Source organism: Pieris brassicae, chromosome 5 (assembly GCF_905147105.1).
Source record: "Pieris brassicae chromosome 5, ilPieBrab1.1, whole genome shotgun sequence".
Lineage (NCBI taxonomy): Eukaryota > Metazoa > Arthropoda > Insecta > Lepidoptera > Pieridae > Pieris > Pieris brassicae.
Window position 1 is genome coordinate 3,623,046 of NC_059669.1, and position 17,906 is coordinate 3,640,951.

The window sequence follows — 17,906 nt, forward strand, 5'->3', positions numbered from 1 at the left end:
ATTTGTCATAAAAAATGAATATTATAACTCTACAATTTCACTCTTACACCATCTAATACCATTTAATAGCGATATTAGTACTGTAATAATCTTTATATGGCAATATACGTACGTACCTTATGTACGCCGGGTCAGTTTGTAAAATAAAATTATGACTAAATCGCTTTGTCTCTAACAAAATTAAAAAGTCCCGACGTGTGATATTTTTTGCGGACTATTTCGGTTTGTTTTGTCAGATCCTCGGGAAACTATCACGTTACCACTTTGATGCCATTTTGTGAAATAAGCGCAAACGTTTGGACATCTTTGATTTTCGAAATATCAAATAACATTATTTTCGTCCCAAACCAATTAGCCGAAGTAGTAATTGGTATTATCAATTACGTGATTCTATGTAGTTATATACTATGTACTAAAGATTGTGTCGACACAGCATTTTCACTCTCAAACGGAAATTATTTATATTTTTTTAGGTATGTTATACCAGATGTATGTCAAAAAACAGGGCCGTTATTATCTATATTGTGTTTCCGATTTTTTCAGACACTCTAAATGTAATTTGTAATAACTACATTAAGATAATTATCCCAGCCCAGATCAGTAGACGCAATATGATCACTGCTACTATGGCTTTTAGTAGATATTTCCGATCGCGACTTCTTAGGAAGAATACCAAGCTTGTTCTGTACAAAATTCTGCTGCGACCAGTGCTCACTTATGGTTCTGAAAGCTGGGCTTCGCCCTATTTGCAAGGACGGTGTATACGCTGCAATGAAAAACTCTCTAACATCTTTGAATTTATGGTCAAATGGTTGAATGTGAATCGAATGGCCGACGACAGAACCCCAAGGTTGCAAAACATACTTGAGGAGGATAAGGCCGACAAGGGGCTGTACTGATGATGATGATATGATCAGCCCTTAGCGTGCAGATTTAACGAATTATTTAAATGATTCATGATGTTATTTTACTACGCTCTCAGTCCTTATAAGTGAAACACTTAAATGGAAACAAGAATTATATAGAGAAATATTATAAAATGAATTTGAATGAACGCGAAGAAAACAATGTAACAAAGTAATATATTATTTATTTTACATACATTTTACAAATGACCATATTTAGTTTATCATTGTATCGATCACTGTAAACTACATAAATGCAAATATTATCGTTATTCTTTCGTTTAAAACTGTATTTTTCACATCACTAGATATGGGCTTTGCCTAATCGCAATTCCACACACATTAGTTACATATCCGACTAACTTGCGTGGTAACACAGTGGCATTAAAAAGATCTAGAGGTCATAGACGAGACTTAGTGCATTTACCGTGGATTGTGATTTTCCGATTATCAAAAATGTATTGGTTTTTTACATAAGAGAGTCATAGTTATACATGCTATGTCGCGTTTCTTTTACACCACAGATGTGAGGTTAAGACGTCTTATTTTACACTACATAGATTTTTCTATAAACCTTCCTCTGGGATTTCTTGATGAATATCTGTTGCGATAAGAAATCTTAGGCCCTTTGAATATAAATTTTCTTTACAATTTAAATATTATGCATAACATCAGAAGAATATGCGTTTCTCATTTCATAATAGTTCTCCTTATATCCGTAATTACAATATGTATTAGAATAGGAAGGCTCTGCCGCTTCATCATAATTTCTCTCTTCATAATCATTTTCCGAAAACTCCTGTTGATAATTTTCCTCGCCGACATCTCTTTGGGAACTTCGGTTTGTGTTTTCGTTATTTAGATTCCATCTTTGCGAAACGGTGCAGCTGAGCGCGCCGCCATTTTGAAATGTAAATGGCCATGCCTGAAATAAAACAATATTTAAAACAAATTGTTTCATAATATTTTACAATTATGATCAAGCTCGTCGCTCTATAGCCTTCACTTAAAACCTCTTTGTAAAATTGCTAACAATAGATCTTATTGATTTTACTTAATGAATTAATAAACTAACGTTTTTTGTTAAACAATTAAGACACGAAACAAAAAGGTTTATACATTTTCAACAGCATTATTATACTAGTCATCATATTCTTATAAATTTATACTATATCTTAGAGCCATTACGTACGTATTTTCAATGACAATAAGTCTATTTAATTCGATCCTTGCAGCTGAATTTAGTGAAAACAAAATAATATACGTCATGAATATTATTTCATCGAATTCGGCGTCTGGACTTGACGACCTCATCGTCCACTGGTGAAATAACCTGTGACAGAAGTTATTTCACCAGCGCAATCAGTCAAACCCCTTCCTAGTGGGAGTGCGATGCTGTTGCTTTGGGGCTTCAGCCAAATGGGCAGGCACGACCGGGGCTGTACCACTTTCTCACAGAAAACCGGCGTGAAGTGATACAATAGGTTCATCGTGTTTCGTGCGGTGGGTGAAACTCCCGGAGCCCATAAAACATGAATATATCAACGCTACATTTTCCTTCTATGGTATAAACAATAAATAATATTCTACAGGGACCCCACACAGTGCCATCGGATATCATAAGTGTGAAAAACACTTGCTTGACCCTTCCATAAACAAATAAACATGTGTCCGACCTATTTTTATGAATTTATGAACAACCAAAACCATAAACTATGTCATTAACATATATTCAATAGATGATAAATGCATGTGTACGTATTCATTTAAATTAGGAAATTTCACAGGAATGTAGAATGTTCTTAGACATGTCTTAGCCAGATTATTGAGGTAGCCGAAGACTAAATAATATAAAATATTTAATACCTTCAAAACAAACTATTTACAAAAGTTTAGACGTCTTACTTAAAGCCCTTGATAGAAGAGGCAGTGGGGCACAAATAAAATGTGGAAAGAACCAAGAGGAAGGTGAGGGCGCCCTAGGAAAGGATTTAAAAACGAGGATACCTTATCCCGAGTAAGGGTTCCGATCAATGGTACTAATAAACGTTACATCGAGGAATAAGAAAAATATAATAAATGTAAATTGTATGTTTTAGGTAATTGATTTGAAATAAATAGGCTTTATTAATATTATTCATAGCTAGTTAATCTCATTACACCGCAGAAAGGTACTTATCCGACTCCTTTAATCATGAGATTCCTTGTGTTAGAGAATGGTATACTGATATAGTTTTACGAATACGGATCTTAAATAAATAAATATAAAGTCTCAAATTAAATTGTAAACAATAATAAACTCAATTTAAATTTATTAGGGTTAAGGGTTATATGTTCCATATTTTTGCGCGCTTTCCCGATGCATATATAATTTTAATCTTTAATTTATTATTTTATTTACTTATTGAAGATCCATATTCGTAAAAATCAGTATACCATTCTCTAACACAAGGAATCTCATGATTAAAGGAGTCGCATAAGTACCTTAATGCGGTGTAATGAGATTAACTAGCTATGAATAATAATAATGCAGTCTATTTATTTCAACCTGCAACATACTATATACATATATTATATTTATATTTATATCTACCTTTTTCCCAGACGGGAAAGCAGAGCTCTCCTCGCTACGGTTCTGACATACATCTCTCGCTACGTCCACGTTCATGACATTCACTATGAATGCTTCGGTCATTCAGATAACCGCTTCTTATTCAATCGTTCACAACATGGCCAAACTTACAAAATTCCCTTTTAACCAATACGGCTCACGTATTTCACTATTAGGTACTTGTATGTACACATATTTCTTAACGCTGTCATTTCCATGGCATTTATTATACTTTCATTCTGTCTCTGCCACACTGTATGAGCTAAGGCTGTACATTTTTCTGAAATCGTTGGAATTCACTCAAGATTCACTAACACACCTTAACGTCGGGATAAGCACTTCCGTATTTCCGATTGAGCCCTATTTGAGATTTCTTGGCTACACATAAAAGGAATGCAACCCTCTATTTCCAGCTAAGTAAAAGTTTTAAACAAATATTTTCGTTTAATTCAGTCAAATCCACGATTGATCAGATATAATGTTTTTTCCGACTACTCTTTTGTTTAAAACCTCAAGGCAAGGAACAATAAAAGTTGAGCATCTCTTAACGTCCGGAGATAAATTTTATTTATACCAGTAACAGCTGCAAACTTTTGGTCAGCGCGCGCGCAAACGACTGTTTGTTATTGTTATCTTTTTGTTTCTATCTTTGTTCGATACTACGTTTTGGAATATTTTTCTACCCTTTATCCATCTATATAATCCATTATTTATATGACATATTGAAAGATATAAAAAGGCTCTAGAAAAATGTAGAAACTTATTATTAAAAAGTTATAGTTTCAACCTATCAGCTGTTTTAGGCACAGCTGTGTTAAACAGATTTAAAAGAACTGTTTTAATCATTAAAATTGTGATTGGTCTCGACGGAAGGGGCGAAAAATTATAATTAATCTTTATATATTTATATAGAAGATCTCAAGGACTGGAGTTCTATTTCTTATACGTAAAAGTATTTGTAATTATTATTAAAATAAAAGAAACAAATGCGTCGATTCACGCACCGTATCCTTGTAGTGGTGAAGGAATTTATATAACTTTATGTTTTTATAAATTTTTTTCACGTCTTCGTGTTACTCCTACCTGTTTTAGCACGGGTTATTTGGAAGGAATGTAGATTATATCTATGCGATAAGGCCTTTACTATACTATTTTTAATTGAATTACATGTTTATTGTGGGCAAAAATAATATATAAATGAAGATAACACGCATACATTTACGAAAATAACGCCTTCAAAAAGTTCTCAAAATGTCAGTTTCTCGGCGGTCGGAAACCATAACCACAAAATCCATAAATTTAAACGATGAACGAGTAAAAACTTAAACCAAAATTGGTGTTTATATAAAAACTAATCCTACCATTGATCAATCGCTTCGCGGAACGTGCCTCTAATCTTTCGTTGACAGAATTTAGTCCCGATGGCGTTTGGCAAAGCCAGTTATTTATTGTCACTTTATAAATGCTAGACTCGACGACAGATAATAAATTGTCAACAATTACACGATCAGCGGTCTATTTGCTTAGAGAAATTGAACTTTGAAAATACATTTGGTAGGAAGATCCAATACCAATTCAAATTTATAATAACAATTATAAAAAACAAATGATAGAAATCCTAAGATCTAGGTCAGTTCACGCATGTTAAGAAGAACTTAACTTCTGCGCATCATGACACTGAAATCTTCTCGTTTCTGGGACATTAAAAAACTAGAGTGGTTGCCTAGAAGAGATCGCTCGAAAGCGACGAGGCTGCCAGTTGCCCTCCTTTTCATTTATTTATGTCAATTATATTAATGTATGCCACGAAGTGTTAATATATAAATAAAAGGTGTTACATATGGGATCGAGTGGGTTGTGCTTTCTTAACGTTATATATAATATCTTTGCTGGATACGTAGGCACTAACTGGCACCCGTAAAATATAATCTTGATATGTCAATAACCAAGGTTTTAGGTAGTCACGGACAGCGTGAAATAATAAGTATTTTTTAAGCCAGATTTCCTAACATCGTTCTTATGGGATAATTTCATAGTGTATGATGTTAAACTACTATTGTATTGTATGATAATTTTCTATGGGTATACAAAACTGATGATTGTCTTGGTGGATACCATAATTTCGATACATAATAACCAATAACATTATGGCCCTGTTACGATAGCTGGTTTTGAATAAACTGATAACCGCCGCCCATCATATTCAACGCCGCAATTAGCGTGTTTGTTGCCGACCACTTAGGGAATGGTACGGTCTTTTTTTGAAGGGTCTGTACCTATTTGGTATTCGTGCCTATATAAGATATTGTATATAGTATTGTAATGAAACGCTCTTCAAGTCACGACTATTTAATACGAATGTTGGTACAATACTAATCTATATTAAACATCAATGCATTTGTATCAATCATGTAGGTACAGGTACTAAGTAGTAACGGTTCAGAAATACTTCTACAAGCAACTGGTTCCACAATGAGCCGGTGCGCGGCAGAAAATGCCTTAAAAAGCGCTGTGTTGTGGAACACCAAGCGTCGAGATACAGAGGATGGAATTTTGCATTCTGCCTCGACGTCCGATGATGAAATTCACCCCAATTTTTTCGGAGGCAATTTTAATATCAAAGATTTAAATACTTACCAAACTTAATGGATGTGGCGGTGTATGCTGTGAGCGTGGCTCGTGGAGCAGTGCTCGTAAATGCGCTATATACGAAGCAGCTAGACGCAAAGTATCCAGCTTCGATAGCTTGGTGTCTGCCGGAACCCAGGGTAACGTTGTTTTTAATCTGATGTAATAAATAAACATTTAGTATTGTCTTTTGTTAACATAGCTTTAACAAATTGAAAGAAAACATTTTCACCGTGACCACGCACGCGTAACGCACGCGAAACGTCGAAAAAAAAATTCAATTTAAAATTATGTAAATAATTATAAGTTTATAATAATACAAATATCTTTAATCCGGTTAAAAAAGTGTTTTCTTTCAATTAAACATTTATACAATAATGCCGTTAGAAAACAAAAGAATTCGAATTGATTAATTTTCTTAAAATAGCTATTGTTTACTCAAATGTACATCTTCAGTGCGTATTTTTGTGATTAATCTCCTTCTAAACGACTAGCGAGCTATTCTGATAAATTTATTAATTTTAATGTGTGGTCCAGTGGATTCGAGATTTTATAACATATTTATTTGTATTTACCCAACAACGGCTGTCTGGTCCGTTAGTAATAAGAATTAACGTTTATTTTGGGATTTCTAAAAGAATTAAAAAGAAATCCTGAACAATTTAATTATAAATCGTACTCTTCTTTGTATATTGTATATTACTTTTCTATCAATATTCATCGGTAAATTAGTAACACTTTGTAGGTACTTTTGCTAACTCCGTCGGTTTTCGATTAAAGTACATAAAAAATTGTTTTTTCTGTTACGGAGAACTAAATCTAATCCGTTTTAAACTGTTGTATATTTGGGTTATTATTTTAGTAACAGATCGTTAGTACTGTGTCTACTTAATTCTTTAAAATATTCGTTAAATAATGGTTTGTTTCTACATTTTCTTCGTTCTAGTTTATTTGGTTTCAACTTTCCACTTTCTTTAAAAATGGACTAACCGAAAAATTATTTTAATTAGAACCAAAAGTTGTTTAAATTAGCGTCAAACTAAATATAGAATAAGCTAGAGTCTTACCGGCAAAATGCTTTGGATAACACTCGCATTCGAGCTCGTTCCCTGGCATTAGCTGCGTTTCTGTGTTGAGGTTCCTGGCCGCTTCTCCCTGTTGCAATAAAATAAAATAAATAAATCTTTAACTAGATGTTTCCACGAGTTTAAAAATGGAATACGCATGTCTGGATGCTATGTTAAGGTCTGACCGGAATATATATTTTTTAAATTATATATATTGCTAAAATTTAACAATTATTTTACAGAGTATTTAAAAGCCAGGTTAAATAAAGGTTAACTGACTTATTTAATTAAAATAATGTGCAATATTTTATTTCACAGTAAACTATAATGTTCATTCTCAATGGTAATTCCATCTACAATCTAGGCTAACTGACTAAAATATATAAAGAAACTATAGGTAATAAATAAAAAGCCACAAGAACAAAAATACAAAATTTGGTAAAAAAACGCGTACAAAATTAATTTTTAAACACCTTTTGAAGTCAATTTGAAATAATATATTTTTACTTAGTTCCGATCAAATAAATAATTAGTAGATAATTAATTCAATAAAAACTATTTTATATTTGCCCGCTGCTATAAAAGAAAATAGTCTACCAAGACAAAGACAAGGATATTAGTACCACACAAGTTTGATAGGAGCTAGAAGAGGCAGCTTTGGCCTTTGCCAAACGAAATACGGGACATAATTTAGCTAAGCAGTAGATCATTAATACATCTGTTGAAGAGTAGTATATTGAACGCTATTATTATTAAATAACTATCGCATATGAAAATATATGAATATTGAACATACCAGAACTTGACTGTGTATCATCAAAGAAGAAGTCATCGTCATCATCATCCTTCTTATCAAACGAAGGCGATTTGTGTACTCTTTTACGTGGCATTTCACAAAAATCACTTCACTACACAATCAAGTCATTAAGGGGTGTTGTTCCTTCGTGATGAGTACCGTGTATAATTCAAGATGCGTCGGCGCAAGGCGGGCGGCGTTTTGGGCGGCGCTGATGTAAGCCCCGCCCGAATTTCAGGATTATTTATTGGACTTGTAAAATTTTATTCCTTTATAGCCAATATGTGAATTATGAAACAAAATATAATTCACTAGTTAAATATTTATGCTTAAAGTTTACTTATAGTTTTTTTGTTAGAAAAGAGGACTAGTTAGACGTATGTATTATTTTGTCCATTGTTTAAAAAGGAAAGAGCTGTGCTAGAAACAGTTTTTATTAGAAATTTCAAGTGTGGTTTTTAGTATTTTTCTTTACTTATTATTTATGTTTCCATCCCGGAACATCCACAAATATTTCAAGAGAACCATTTGAGTTTTAGACAGACAACATAATAATTTCAGGCTCAATTAATGGAGACGTTGGAAAAACAAAAAACCGCGCGTCCACCCACCGACTAGGTGGACTGACGACATCGTTAAGGAGGTTGTCTTCCAGTGGATACAGATTTAGTATCATTTAATGGCCTATCTCACTATTACAATTGATTAGTAACATAAATTATAATACACAACAATCTTTTTGCTTACCGTAATTTCCTTTATTGCGCTATTAATGAGATTTAAGTGTCTATTTTTCGTTTGCTTTGATTTTTTTGATAATTTGTAAAAATAAATATGTTTATTATGGAATATAAGATACAGGTATCATTTATTCCACGTCATTAAATTCGAATCGGTAGACATCCCTACTCATCGGCAAAGAAGACAGAGGGTGTAGGCCGAGAGAAAAAGCCGGCGTAAAAAACTCTCGGTACTCTTTTAAAATATCAAATCCTCATACAAAATGACTACGGAAAACAACACTTATTTTAAAACAAATATCGTAAATTAATTCTAATTCTGGGATTTTATTAAATAAAAGTATCACTTTTCCCAACAAAGAATTATTTACTTTAGATAGTCTAGTACCCGAAAATAAAAAGAAATAAAATAATATTACATTTTATACAATCTAATTGATGGTTTAGGATTTACGTAACTAGTTTCTCATCACGAAACGATTGACAGTTCGGTACGCGGGGTCACATCCGTGGAATTCAATACTTTTTGACACCACGTGCTACACACACCACTTACTAGTTTGCTTTAATAATTAATATAAGCGTTACCTCTGTGATATTCTGAGTTCATTCGGGACTCTTGAGTAGACATATTTTGACAAATGCAAAAAAAAACACTTAAATAACGACTTTGAAGATTAGGTTGGTATTCAAACATAATTAATAATTAGTTTAAAAAAAGTAAAAATTTACTAAAACTTTTTTTTATTTTATGGCCTAAACTAAAACCCTTTAATATACACCAAAGACAATATATTTGTTTTTTGCCAGTGATCATACACTGTAAAGTCTGTACATTTTGATCATTTATAATATTTACCTATTTTCCTTCTGCCAAAATTACTTAAATAATGTCCATTCTACAATTTCAATTCCCATTGTCACCAGAAAATTTTTTTTCTCTTTTACGTCATTCAATCCTAATTGTGGAAGTGATCAAGTACCAGTCAACTTCCAGCCGAGGTGTGAAGATTGCGGCAATTTATAGGATGTTGTTAGGGTTGGCATATATACTGAATTTAATTTTTAATTTAACTATTTATTATCGATAACAAAATATATTTATACAATAGTGTTGACCCTCGGTTCGTCTATACTTCGTTCGTAATATTGAACCAGCATGGAAGGAGGGCCCTCCCTCTACAGTTTTTAAAATTTAGTAGGTACTAACAGTCTTTAGAAGTGAAACTTCGTGAAAATTTATAATAACGATAACAATGATGCCAATAACTTTATTATAATTAATGAAATTCTGTAATAATCTTAGTAATAAGGTAAAATGAAATAATTATATCATCGGTATTCATGTCTATGTTACTAAAAGCCTTTTGTTAAACTTTATTTAACTAATTTCTGTAATAGGAGATCAATTTTTCGAAAAATAATGTCATAAAGAAGTATCACTTCTTTCGTTTGTGCACTAGTACACGCACACATTTTTTTAATAAGTAAACATGTCACTATGTAACTAGTAATAATATTTTTATAACAACAGAAATGTAATTGATACTTTAACAAACCACATAAATCCGCTATATCCGGTCCATTTGTTGATAACTATTGAAATTGGGATATTTATATAATGATATATTACATGAACATAAATTACATTCACGTAGATCATGGCTAAGAGATTTCGTCCTCTCTCCCTTCCTTTAAAAAACCGCTTGTAAAACTGTATTTTCATTTCCCATATGGTTTAATGACCAGCCTTGAGCTTTTTGCAATTTTGCATCAACTTTAAATAAGGTGTTTGTCGTAAAGGCGACGTTCGTCTCTATAAATATTAAGTATTAGAATAAATACATAAATTTGAATAGCGACATCCCTAATGATCCAGGTGTAACACATCATGGAATGGAGTTTACCCGCTCTGTTCATTTTAAGCGCCATCCACTTTGACTTACGGCGATGCCCTAATGTTTTCTTAACAAATATTATTCTTTCTACCACTTACATGAGTAACCTTTATTTTTAAACATATAACTATTAATTAGCCTTGAAATTATTTTGAAAGTAATAAAATACAACATTTTGTTAGACGATTCAAATAAAGTAAACCTAATGACGAGATGAGATAAAATCAAAGATCTTTATCAATAACTTGTATAAGCTGTGAGCAAGATATTAAAGAAAAAATAATTACCAAAAAAGAGGTTAAAAGTAACCATCGAAAATATTTAGCTTATAGTATTCTATTACATATTTAAAAACCAAAAAAGGAATTAGTTTCTAGTTAGATTTTTAAATTGAAATGGCAGTTGGCAGTCTTTGACGACTGACGCCAAACACTGATGTCAAATATAAAAGACATTTGTAGCGTGACAGTGGCATAGAAAAAACAATTGTTTTTGTAATTTGTTGAGAATTTTTATTTATTGCAATTAATGCGTACTGTGCCAATGATTATAACTATTCCATGAATGATAGTAGTAATGAATGACGATTGTGGCATAGTTAATGAATTTAAATAATGTTGCCTGGAATAGGTGTATTCGGAACGGGCGCAGTGGCCAAGGTATTAGTGCCATTTCTTCGTGAAAAAGGTTTTCCTGTGGAAGCAATCTGGGGCGTGACACTTCAAGAAGCCGAGAATGCTGCAAAAGAACTTAAAATATCTTTTTTTACAAACAAAATTGACGATGTTTTATTAAAGAAAAATGTAAACTTGGTCTTTATAGTTTGTGCCCCCAATCTACATGCTCAGATATCAGTCAAAGCACTTGGTATTGGGAAACATGTAGTGTGCGATAAACCAGCTGGGCTTTGCCAGGCTGAGGCCCTAAAAATGGTGCATGCTGCCCAGTATTACCCAACTCTAATTTCCATTATAAACCATTCTCTGAGATTTTTGCCAGCATTTACCCATATGAGGAAATGTATAGCAGACGGTTACCTAGGAAATCCAGGTGAACTAACTTTAATAGATGTAAGAGTACAAATGGGATCTCTCTTGGGAGACACATACAACTGGTTGTGTGATGATACAATGGGAGGAGGAACACTTACATTAGTTGGAAGCCATGTTATAGATTTAGTTTCATATTTAAGTGGTCAAAAGGTTGTTAAAGTTCATGGAATTCTTAGGACATTTGTTCAAGAGACTTCAAAAATTAATGGTATAAGAAAAGTAACTGCACCTGACTTTTGTACATTCCAATTACAAATGGATAAAGGATTATTAGTTACTGCAACATTAAACAACCATCTGCCTGGTGTGTGCTTTCATCAAGAGATTTATGTTTACAGTAAAAGAGGATATCTGGTGGTACGAGGTGGAGATTTGCATGGAAAATTGCATAAAACTACAGTTAAATCTTCTGAAGAAGAAATTAAAAAAACACAAGATAAGGAAGACGTAATCTATGTAGATATTGAAGATTTAAGTTGCACATCTAGTGTCATACCAAAGCCTTACATCAAAGGACTTTGCAAATTGATAAGTGCATTAAAAGAAGCCTTTTTACCAGTCAAAGAGCAAATGGACTGGATAAAAGAACCTGTAAGATCAGCTGCGACATTTGAAGATGGGCAAAGAGTACAGGCTACAATGGAAGCTTTACGGCAATCAAATGAAGATGGTAGGTGGACTTCAGTGCAACTTCTCACCGAAACTCCAGACCCAAATCCAGCATTTTCTGCAGCAGTTAGGCGTACAGCTATTTCATTACAGTAGTTATATAATCACAAATATTAGCCATTTATATGTGCCTTTTTAATTTGTGGACTATGCTGTTTAAATTTGCCAGTATTAATTAATTTTATGCCATATTGATATATTGAATAAGCAAGAAATTGTACAAAAAGATCTGTAGACTGTGATACACAACTATTATTTTAACATGTTTATCAATGTAGATCCATGTAAATACAATATATTTAGTATTATTTCGTTTTATTAAGCAATTTAAGAAAAGATTGTGTAATATTTAATATAATTAGGTTCAAACTAACCTCTAAATATTTAATACAAGTATGAATTTAGAGGAAAGGTTAAATAAGGGAGTTTTAAATAATACACCACAATTTATAACAATATTATAATAAATGCAGAGATAACAGTAAGCTTCACAATTCCACTGAATTGAACATTACACAACCACAGCATACACATCCACTAACTACTATGAACTAAATCTAACCAAAAATGTAATTCGAAGCGAAACTAAAGCTATGTAAAATTAATTCTCAATCTTGGCCAAAATATCAGATTCTCTAAAAAGGTGGTATTCCTTCTCGTCGCTTTCCAGTGAAACTTTGGTGCCTCCGTATTCCGGTAAAAGAACTCGGTCACCCACTTTTACTAGTACAGGAACAAATTCACCATTATCTTTCCTTGCTCCGGGTCCCACGGCAACTACTTCTCCGTGAAGCACTTTAGATTGCGCTTTTTCTGGTATAACAATACCACCAGCGGTTTTGGTGACTGCTTCGGCCCTTTTGATGAGAACACGGTCCAAAAGAGGAATAAGACGTTTCATAGCGTTTGCCATTTCTTGCAACGATCGTTTAATATTTTGCTTGACGAGAAAAGTCAAATTATGAAAATCGAAAATCTAGAACTTTCGTAGCCGGCTACCCAGAAAATTCAATGAAATTGCTACGAAAAAACTTGACGAGCTCGAAGTCCATGCGTTTTCTGTGTTGCCATTTAAGTTGAAAATGTAAACTATATTATTTTACCTAGATACGTCTAATATATTTTATTTAAAAGTACTATACTTATGAAATAATGAAAATAAATATGTATATTTAAAAATACACAAAAAATATAATCAAATCAATCAACCCAGTTTTTTAAAAGACAAGCGTCACCTTTTGGCAGGTAGGATAACTACGCAGAGGACTCCCTCGCGAATAGCCCCAATTGCATACATGATTACTGTAGATGTCACTATAGTGGAGGCAAATGAAAATAAACATTTTCTTATCTACTCCCACAGAGATGGCGTCACTTGTCTAGAAAGCTAATGCTTATTTTAAGTTATATTATGATGATGTAAATTATGAATATATATTTTAGCATCGACTTTTGAGTAAGGAGTAGTGACGGTAACAACAAATGTTTTATATACGCTACGTTATTAAATAAAAAGGGAACATAACACTTGGAACGAAATAAGAATATAACTTTCAGAAATATAAAAAAATATAGAAATGTGCCTAGATATAATAATAATATGGCATAATAAATAGATTTTAATACTGCATGGGACCAAAACAATTAAGCTTCAACAATGGAGCTTTATTAGAAATTACTGAATCTGTGCCCATAACTGTCAAGTACGCTCTCGGCGCCGCGTTGTGACCGCCGATGGAATGTAGCCGGCGCCGGCCAGTCTCGGACACACCTGCGCGCGCAACATTTACTCAGATACTCACACATACAGATCTTTATTCGGACTAACCACCTCTCGCTTGTTGGTTCTTTGTGTTATAAATAGGTGACCAAAATTTAATTCGTCTACGTAGCATTAATTGTAACACTATACAAAATCGTATTCATTTGTCAGTTTAAGGGTAAAGCATTGCATCAGTGAGTGGCGGGGTGAGGGAAGATAAAACAAACAATTAGCGCATGCATAAGAAGTCTTTGGTTATACGAATGACTATTTGTTAAACCTTGTAAGTTGGTCCTAAATACAAATATGTGGAGTCTGATTAAAAAAATATCGATATTTTAAAGTCTTCAACTGCTACTAACTATTGTACTCGTAGATGTACAACCAGCTCGCGTGCGTATCACGATTTATGGCTCGTTTCTCTTTCAGCCACAATGAATTATAAAGTTGTTGATCGCACCATTGTTTAAAATACCTTTTAATTGGCATGCAATATCCGATGATATCGCATGCCGTTAGCCTCCTAAAATATTGTATAGAAAGTAGAAATAGTAAATTAATTATTATAGTTTTAATACCTCTACGGCATACTTTTACTTTAGTAATAAAATAACACTTCACATAAGGAACTTTCCCATCAAAGTAATTATAGCGTTGGTAATAATAGATAATGCTTTTATTACCGCCTCTGTGCTTTGTAGTGTAATGTGCGTTCCTGTAATCCAGGCGACCAAGGTTTGATTGATTGATTGACCCGGAAAAGGAGGAATTATTTTGGGTCAGTGCCTCGTATGCGACCAAAGTCCGAGTAAAATTTCTATGAAAAATCTCAATTCTCCGCGTTCGAAATTTTTTTTTATATAAAGTGTTACGCTTTTATATAAAGCAGATCACTTCCATGTTATAAAAATATCAATGAAATAGTCGCAGAAATGTTCTATTTTCCATTGTATGTGTGAACAAAAATGCCAAAATGAGTTTAACCACGCAACTTACAGCATACCCGAAGGTTTTGATTGAAAATTTCTTGTTATAAAGTATTTAAAAGAAGGCGGTAAAAATCCCTTTTCAAATGTATAGTAAAATATGTAATGCGACTGGGTTCACACGGCCAAGTACGAACCGAATTTCGCAAAAATCTGAATTATTCAGAAACACGTGCAACAACACGGTGACTATAATGTATATATTTTCTGGGATAAATTTTTTTTAATTGTAATTAAATAATTATAACCGTATTAGCAATTTTATTAGCGAAATAATATTGTTGTAATGTTTTTGATATAGTATTGCCTCTTCAATTAGAGCAGAAAAAGAAAAAAATGGACACAGTAATTATAAAAAATAAATCAATGGCACTACAACCTTTTTAGGATTGGGCCTCAGATTTCTGGATCATTTAATCGAATAGGCAACTAGGTGATTAGCCTTCTGTGCCTGACGCACGCTGTCGACTTTTTGGGTCTAAGGCACAGTTTCCTCACTTTTCATTCATTTCGTTCTAGCCACTAGGCCATACTGTTCTACAGTTCTTATCGATGCTTCTTCAAAATACGGATATTTATTATACGGCCTCTATGGAGAGACTCAGAGAAAGAATCTTACCTTAAAAGTCCTTATCTAGGGCATATATCATTTGAGGGTATTTAGAGCTCTGAGAGTTAAGTATCTCTCCAACAAATTGACTTAAAACTAGAAGAATCGTTGTTGTACACTGTAAGATTTCTTATGTGTATAAATAAATAAGAAGTAAGAATATTAATAACATAATAAACGAATTACTGCACTTTCGAGAATATATAAAGAAAACATTATTAAGAAGAACAACTAAGGTAGCAGATGTTACAAATAAATAAAAGTTTATTAAACGTAAGTACGTTTAAATGGGCTGGGCATATGGCCAATAGAAAAGTGAAGCAAGAAAGTACTGAACTGGTGCCCCTGGTACAATAAACGCAAAAGTGGAAGACATTTTAGATAGACCAGATTAAGAAAACAGCAGGCGGTACATGGCAGAAACTGGCACAATATAGACAGGAATGGCGGGATTTGGAGGAGGGCCTCGCCTCTACCATTTCTTCATTCATTCATTATTTTATCTATTTGATAGAACATATAAAAAAGGCTGCGTGCGGGCTAAAACAAAACTTTTGTGTCGGGTAGTTATATAAGAAGTGATAGTATGATCTACACATATAACTTGGAGCATTCAAAAATATTAGAACATGGTCACAATGTAAATAAAAAGTTGCGGTATCGTGTAGTAATAGTCTTACGCGAATGTTCAAATCGTACAAAATAACACAACAAACAGCCCACATTGTAAAGGCTTTTACCGCTAATTCCAAACCTCTTTCACAAGCTCTTATTTAGGGTTTATAAAGACTAAATTCCTTTGATCGCACATCTAAATGTTCAATGTGTTTTACAAGGATAAATCGTTGTTCTCACGGCAACGGCTCACAGGTGCGCATCCGGCTATCTCAGTCTCAAGGAATGCTGGATAGAAATCGCGCTTCACCAATTACAATGATTTTATAAAATATTCATATATATCGAGATAGTTTTAGATAATATGTATGCTGTTCAAATAATATGTGATAAACAAACGTAATAGAAAAAAAATGGTTACCTCAAAATGAATCCGTGAGCCTTTCAATTTTTTTTTTGTATTATTTTTGATTAAGGTTTATTTTTATAATATTTGGTTATGCGCTTTTTGCACTTAAACCATCCTATTTATTTTTTTAGTTTATTTCCCTTTACCAAGGGGTGTATAAAGTTTGCTTGTTATCCATAAGGCCACCCGTTGCATTTCTTATATTTTTTATGTATAATATAAATAAAATTAATTTGTGATATTAAATCTAAAATACTCCGATTAAGAAATTGGTTTGAACCTAATCAAATGCCATTCTTCGCAACGTCAAACGCATAGTTCAGATAATATGTTGTAAAGCTTAGCTGAATATTAATATGTAGAATAAAATAAGAACACACAAAAAATGTACATAATAAAGGTCAAACAATTCAAAATAACTGTCAAAATATAAAACAACTGATGTGATATTCAATCGTATGTTTACTTAGTATTTAATAAATGCAGTTTTGCGTCCGTTCATTTTCCACAGTAAAATTAAAATGCATCTTTGTTTGTTTCAAGCAAGCTTACATCAGCTTTATACGTTTTGACATAAGCCTGTATTTTGCATCCCTGCATAACATCTAAATCTTAAAGATATACTTAGGTACGAGTCGTAGGCAGGTCAATATATTCAAATAATATGCAAAAATTAATACTGTATTTGCATGTGAAAAAGTATTAGAGTGGGTAGAAAAGAAGCCAATCTCTAGTTATTAATATATTATTATCTGTCACCACTGAACTGAACTCGGAAGCTAACGGTTTAGAATCACACTTAACCACTATTTGAACACTGCTATAAACTTAAAGTATATATCATAGAAGTATATAAAGTAATCAGAATGGAGAGTGGAGAGCCTTCATTCATTGGGCCACGATGGTCATGGCCACCATGAACGGGCAACTTTGAGACAGTAGACTAGCACACGGAGGCTTGTATCAGTCATCGCTAGTGAGACAATAATCTTATCAAGTTACTTATATTCTTATATATTATTACTTTAACATTATAATTACACTAAAAGTACAAAAAAACACTAAGGGAAGAGTGAGTATAGTACAAATTAAAACTAAAGAATAATAAAACTTACACAAACAGAGATAAAAAAGTTTTTATACGATATACATTTATAT

At 32.9% G+C, this 17,906-nt stretch overlaps 3 protein-coding genes across 3 annotated transcripts; 1 reads left to right on the forward strand and 2 right to left on the reverse strand.

Moving 5' to 3' along the window:
- Positions 1-1,133: 1,133 nt before the first annotated feature.
- Positions 1,134-8,139, reverse strand: LOC123710100 (transcription factor 23). Its single transcript, XM_045661800.1, has 4 exons — positions 8,008-8,139; positions 7,212-7,299; positions 6,154-6,301; positions 1,134-1,830 (listed from the first exon to the last, which is right to left on the reverse strand). The coding sequence occupies exons 1-4, from the start codon at positions 8,099-8,101 to the stop codon at positions 1,558-1,560; spliced, it is 603 nt and encodes a 200-aa protein (XP_045517756.1). The 5' UTR covers positions 8,102-8,139; the 3' UTR covers positions 1,134-1,557.
- Positions 8,140-11,122: 2,983 nt separating this feature from the next.
- LOC123710099 (glucose-fructose oxidoreductase domain-containing protein 1) lies at positions 11,123-12,650 on the forward strand. Its single transcript, XM_045661799.1, has one exon. The coding sequence runs from the start codon at positions 11,260-11,262 to the stop codon at positions 12,460-12,462; it is 1,203 nt and encodes a 400-aa protein (XP_045517755.1). The 5' UTR covers positions 11,123-11,259; the 3' UTR covers positions 12,463-12,650.
- A 162-nt stretch (positions 12,651-12,812) lies between these two features.
- Positions 12,813-13,436, reverse strand: LOC123710101 (10 kDa heat shock protein, mitochondrial). The gene has a single exon (XM_045661802.1). It carries the CDS (start codon positions 13,277-13,279, stop codon positions 12,968-12,970), a length of 312 nt encoding a protein of 103 aa, XP_045517758.1. The 5' UTR covers positions 13,280-13,436; the 3' UTR covers positions 12,813-12,967.
- Between the last annotated feature and the right edge of the window lie 4,470 nt (positions 13,437-17,906).

Excerpts from the sequence above, each read along its gene's own strand:
- LOC123710100 (XM_045661800.1), bottom strand. The coding sequence starts at position 8,101 with ATGCCACGTAAAAGAGTACACAAATCGCCTTCGTTTGATAAGAAGGAT. Across the intron at positions 6,302-7,211 it reads TTATCCAAAGCATTTTGCCG|ATTAAAAACAACGTTACCCT; the intron begins GTAAGACTCTAG and ends TTATTACATCAG. Across the intron at positions 1,831-6,153 it reads CGCCACATCCATTAAGTTTG|GCATGGCCATTTACATTTCA; the intron begins GTAAGTATTTAA and ends GTTTTATTTCAG.
- LOC123710099 (XM_045661799.1), top strand. The coding sequence starts at position 11,260 with ATGTTGCCTGGAATAGGTGTATTCGGAACGGGCGCAGTGGCCAAGGTA.
- LOC123710101 (XM_045661802.1), bottom strand. The coding sequence starts at position 13,279 with ATGGCAAACGCTATGAAACGTCTTATTCCTCTTTTGGACCGTGTTCTC.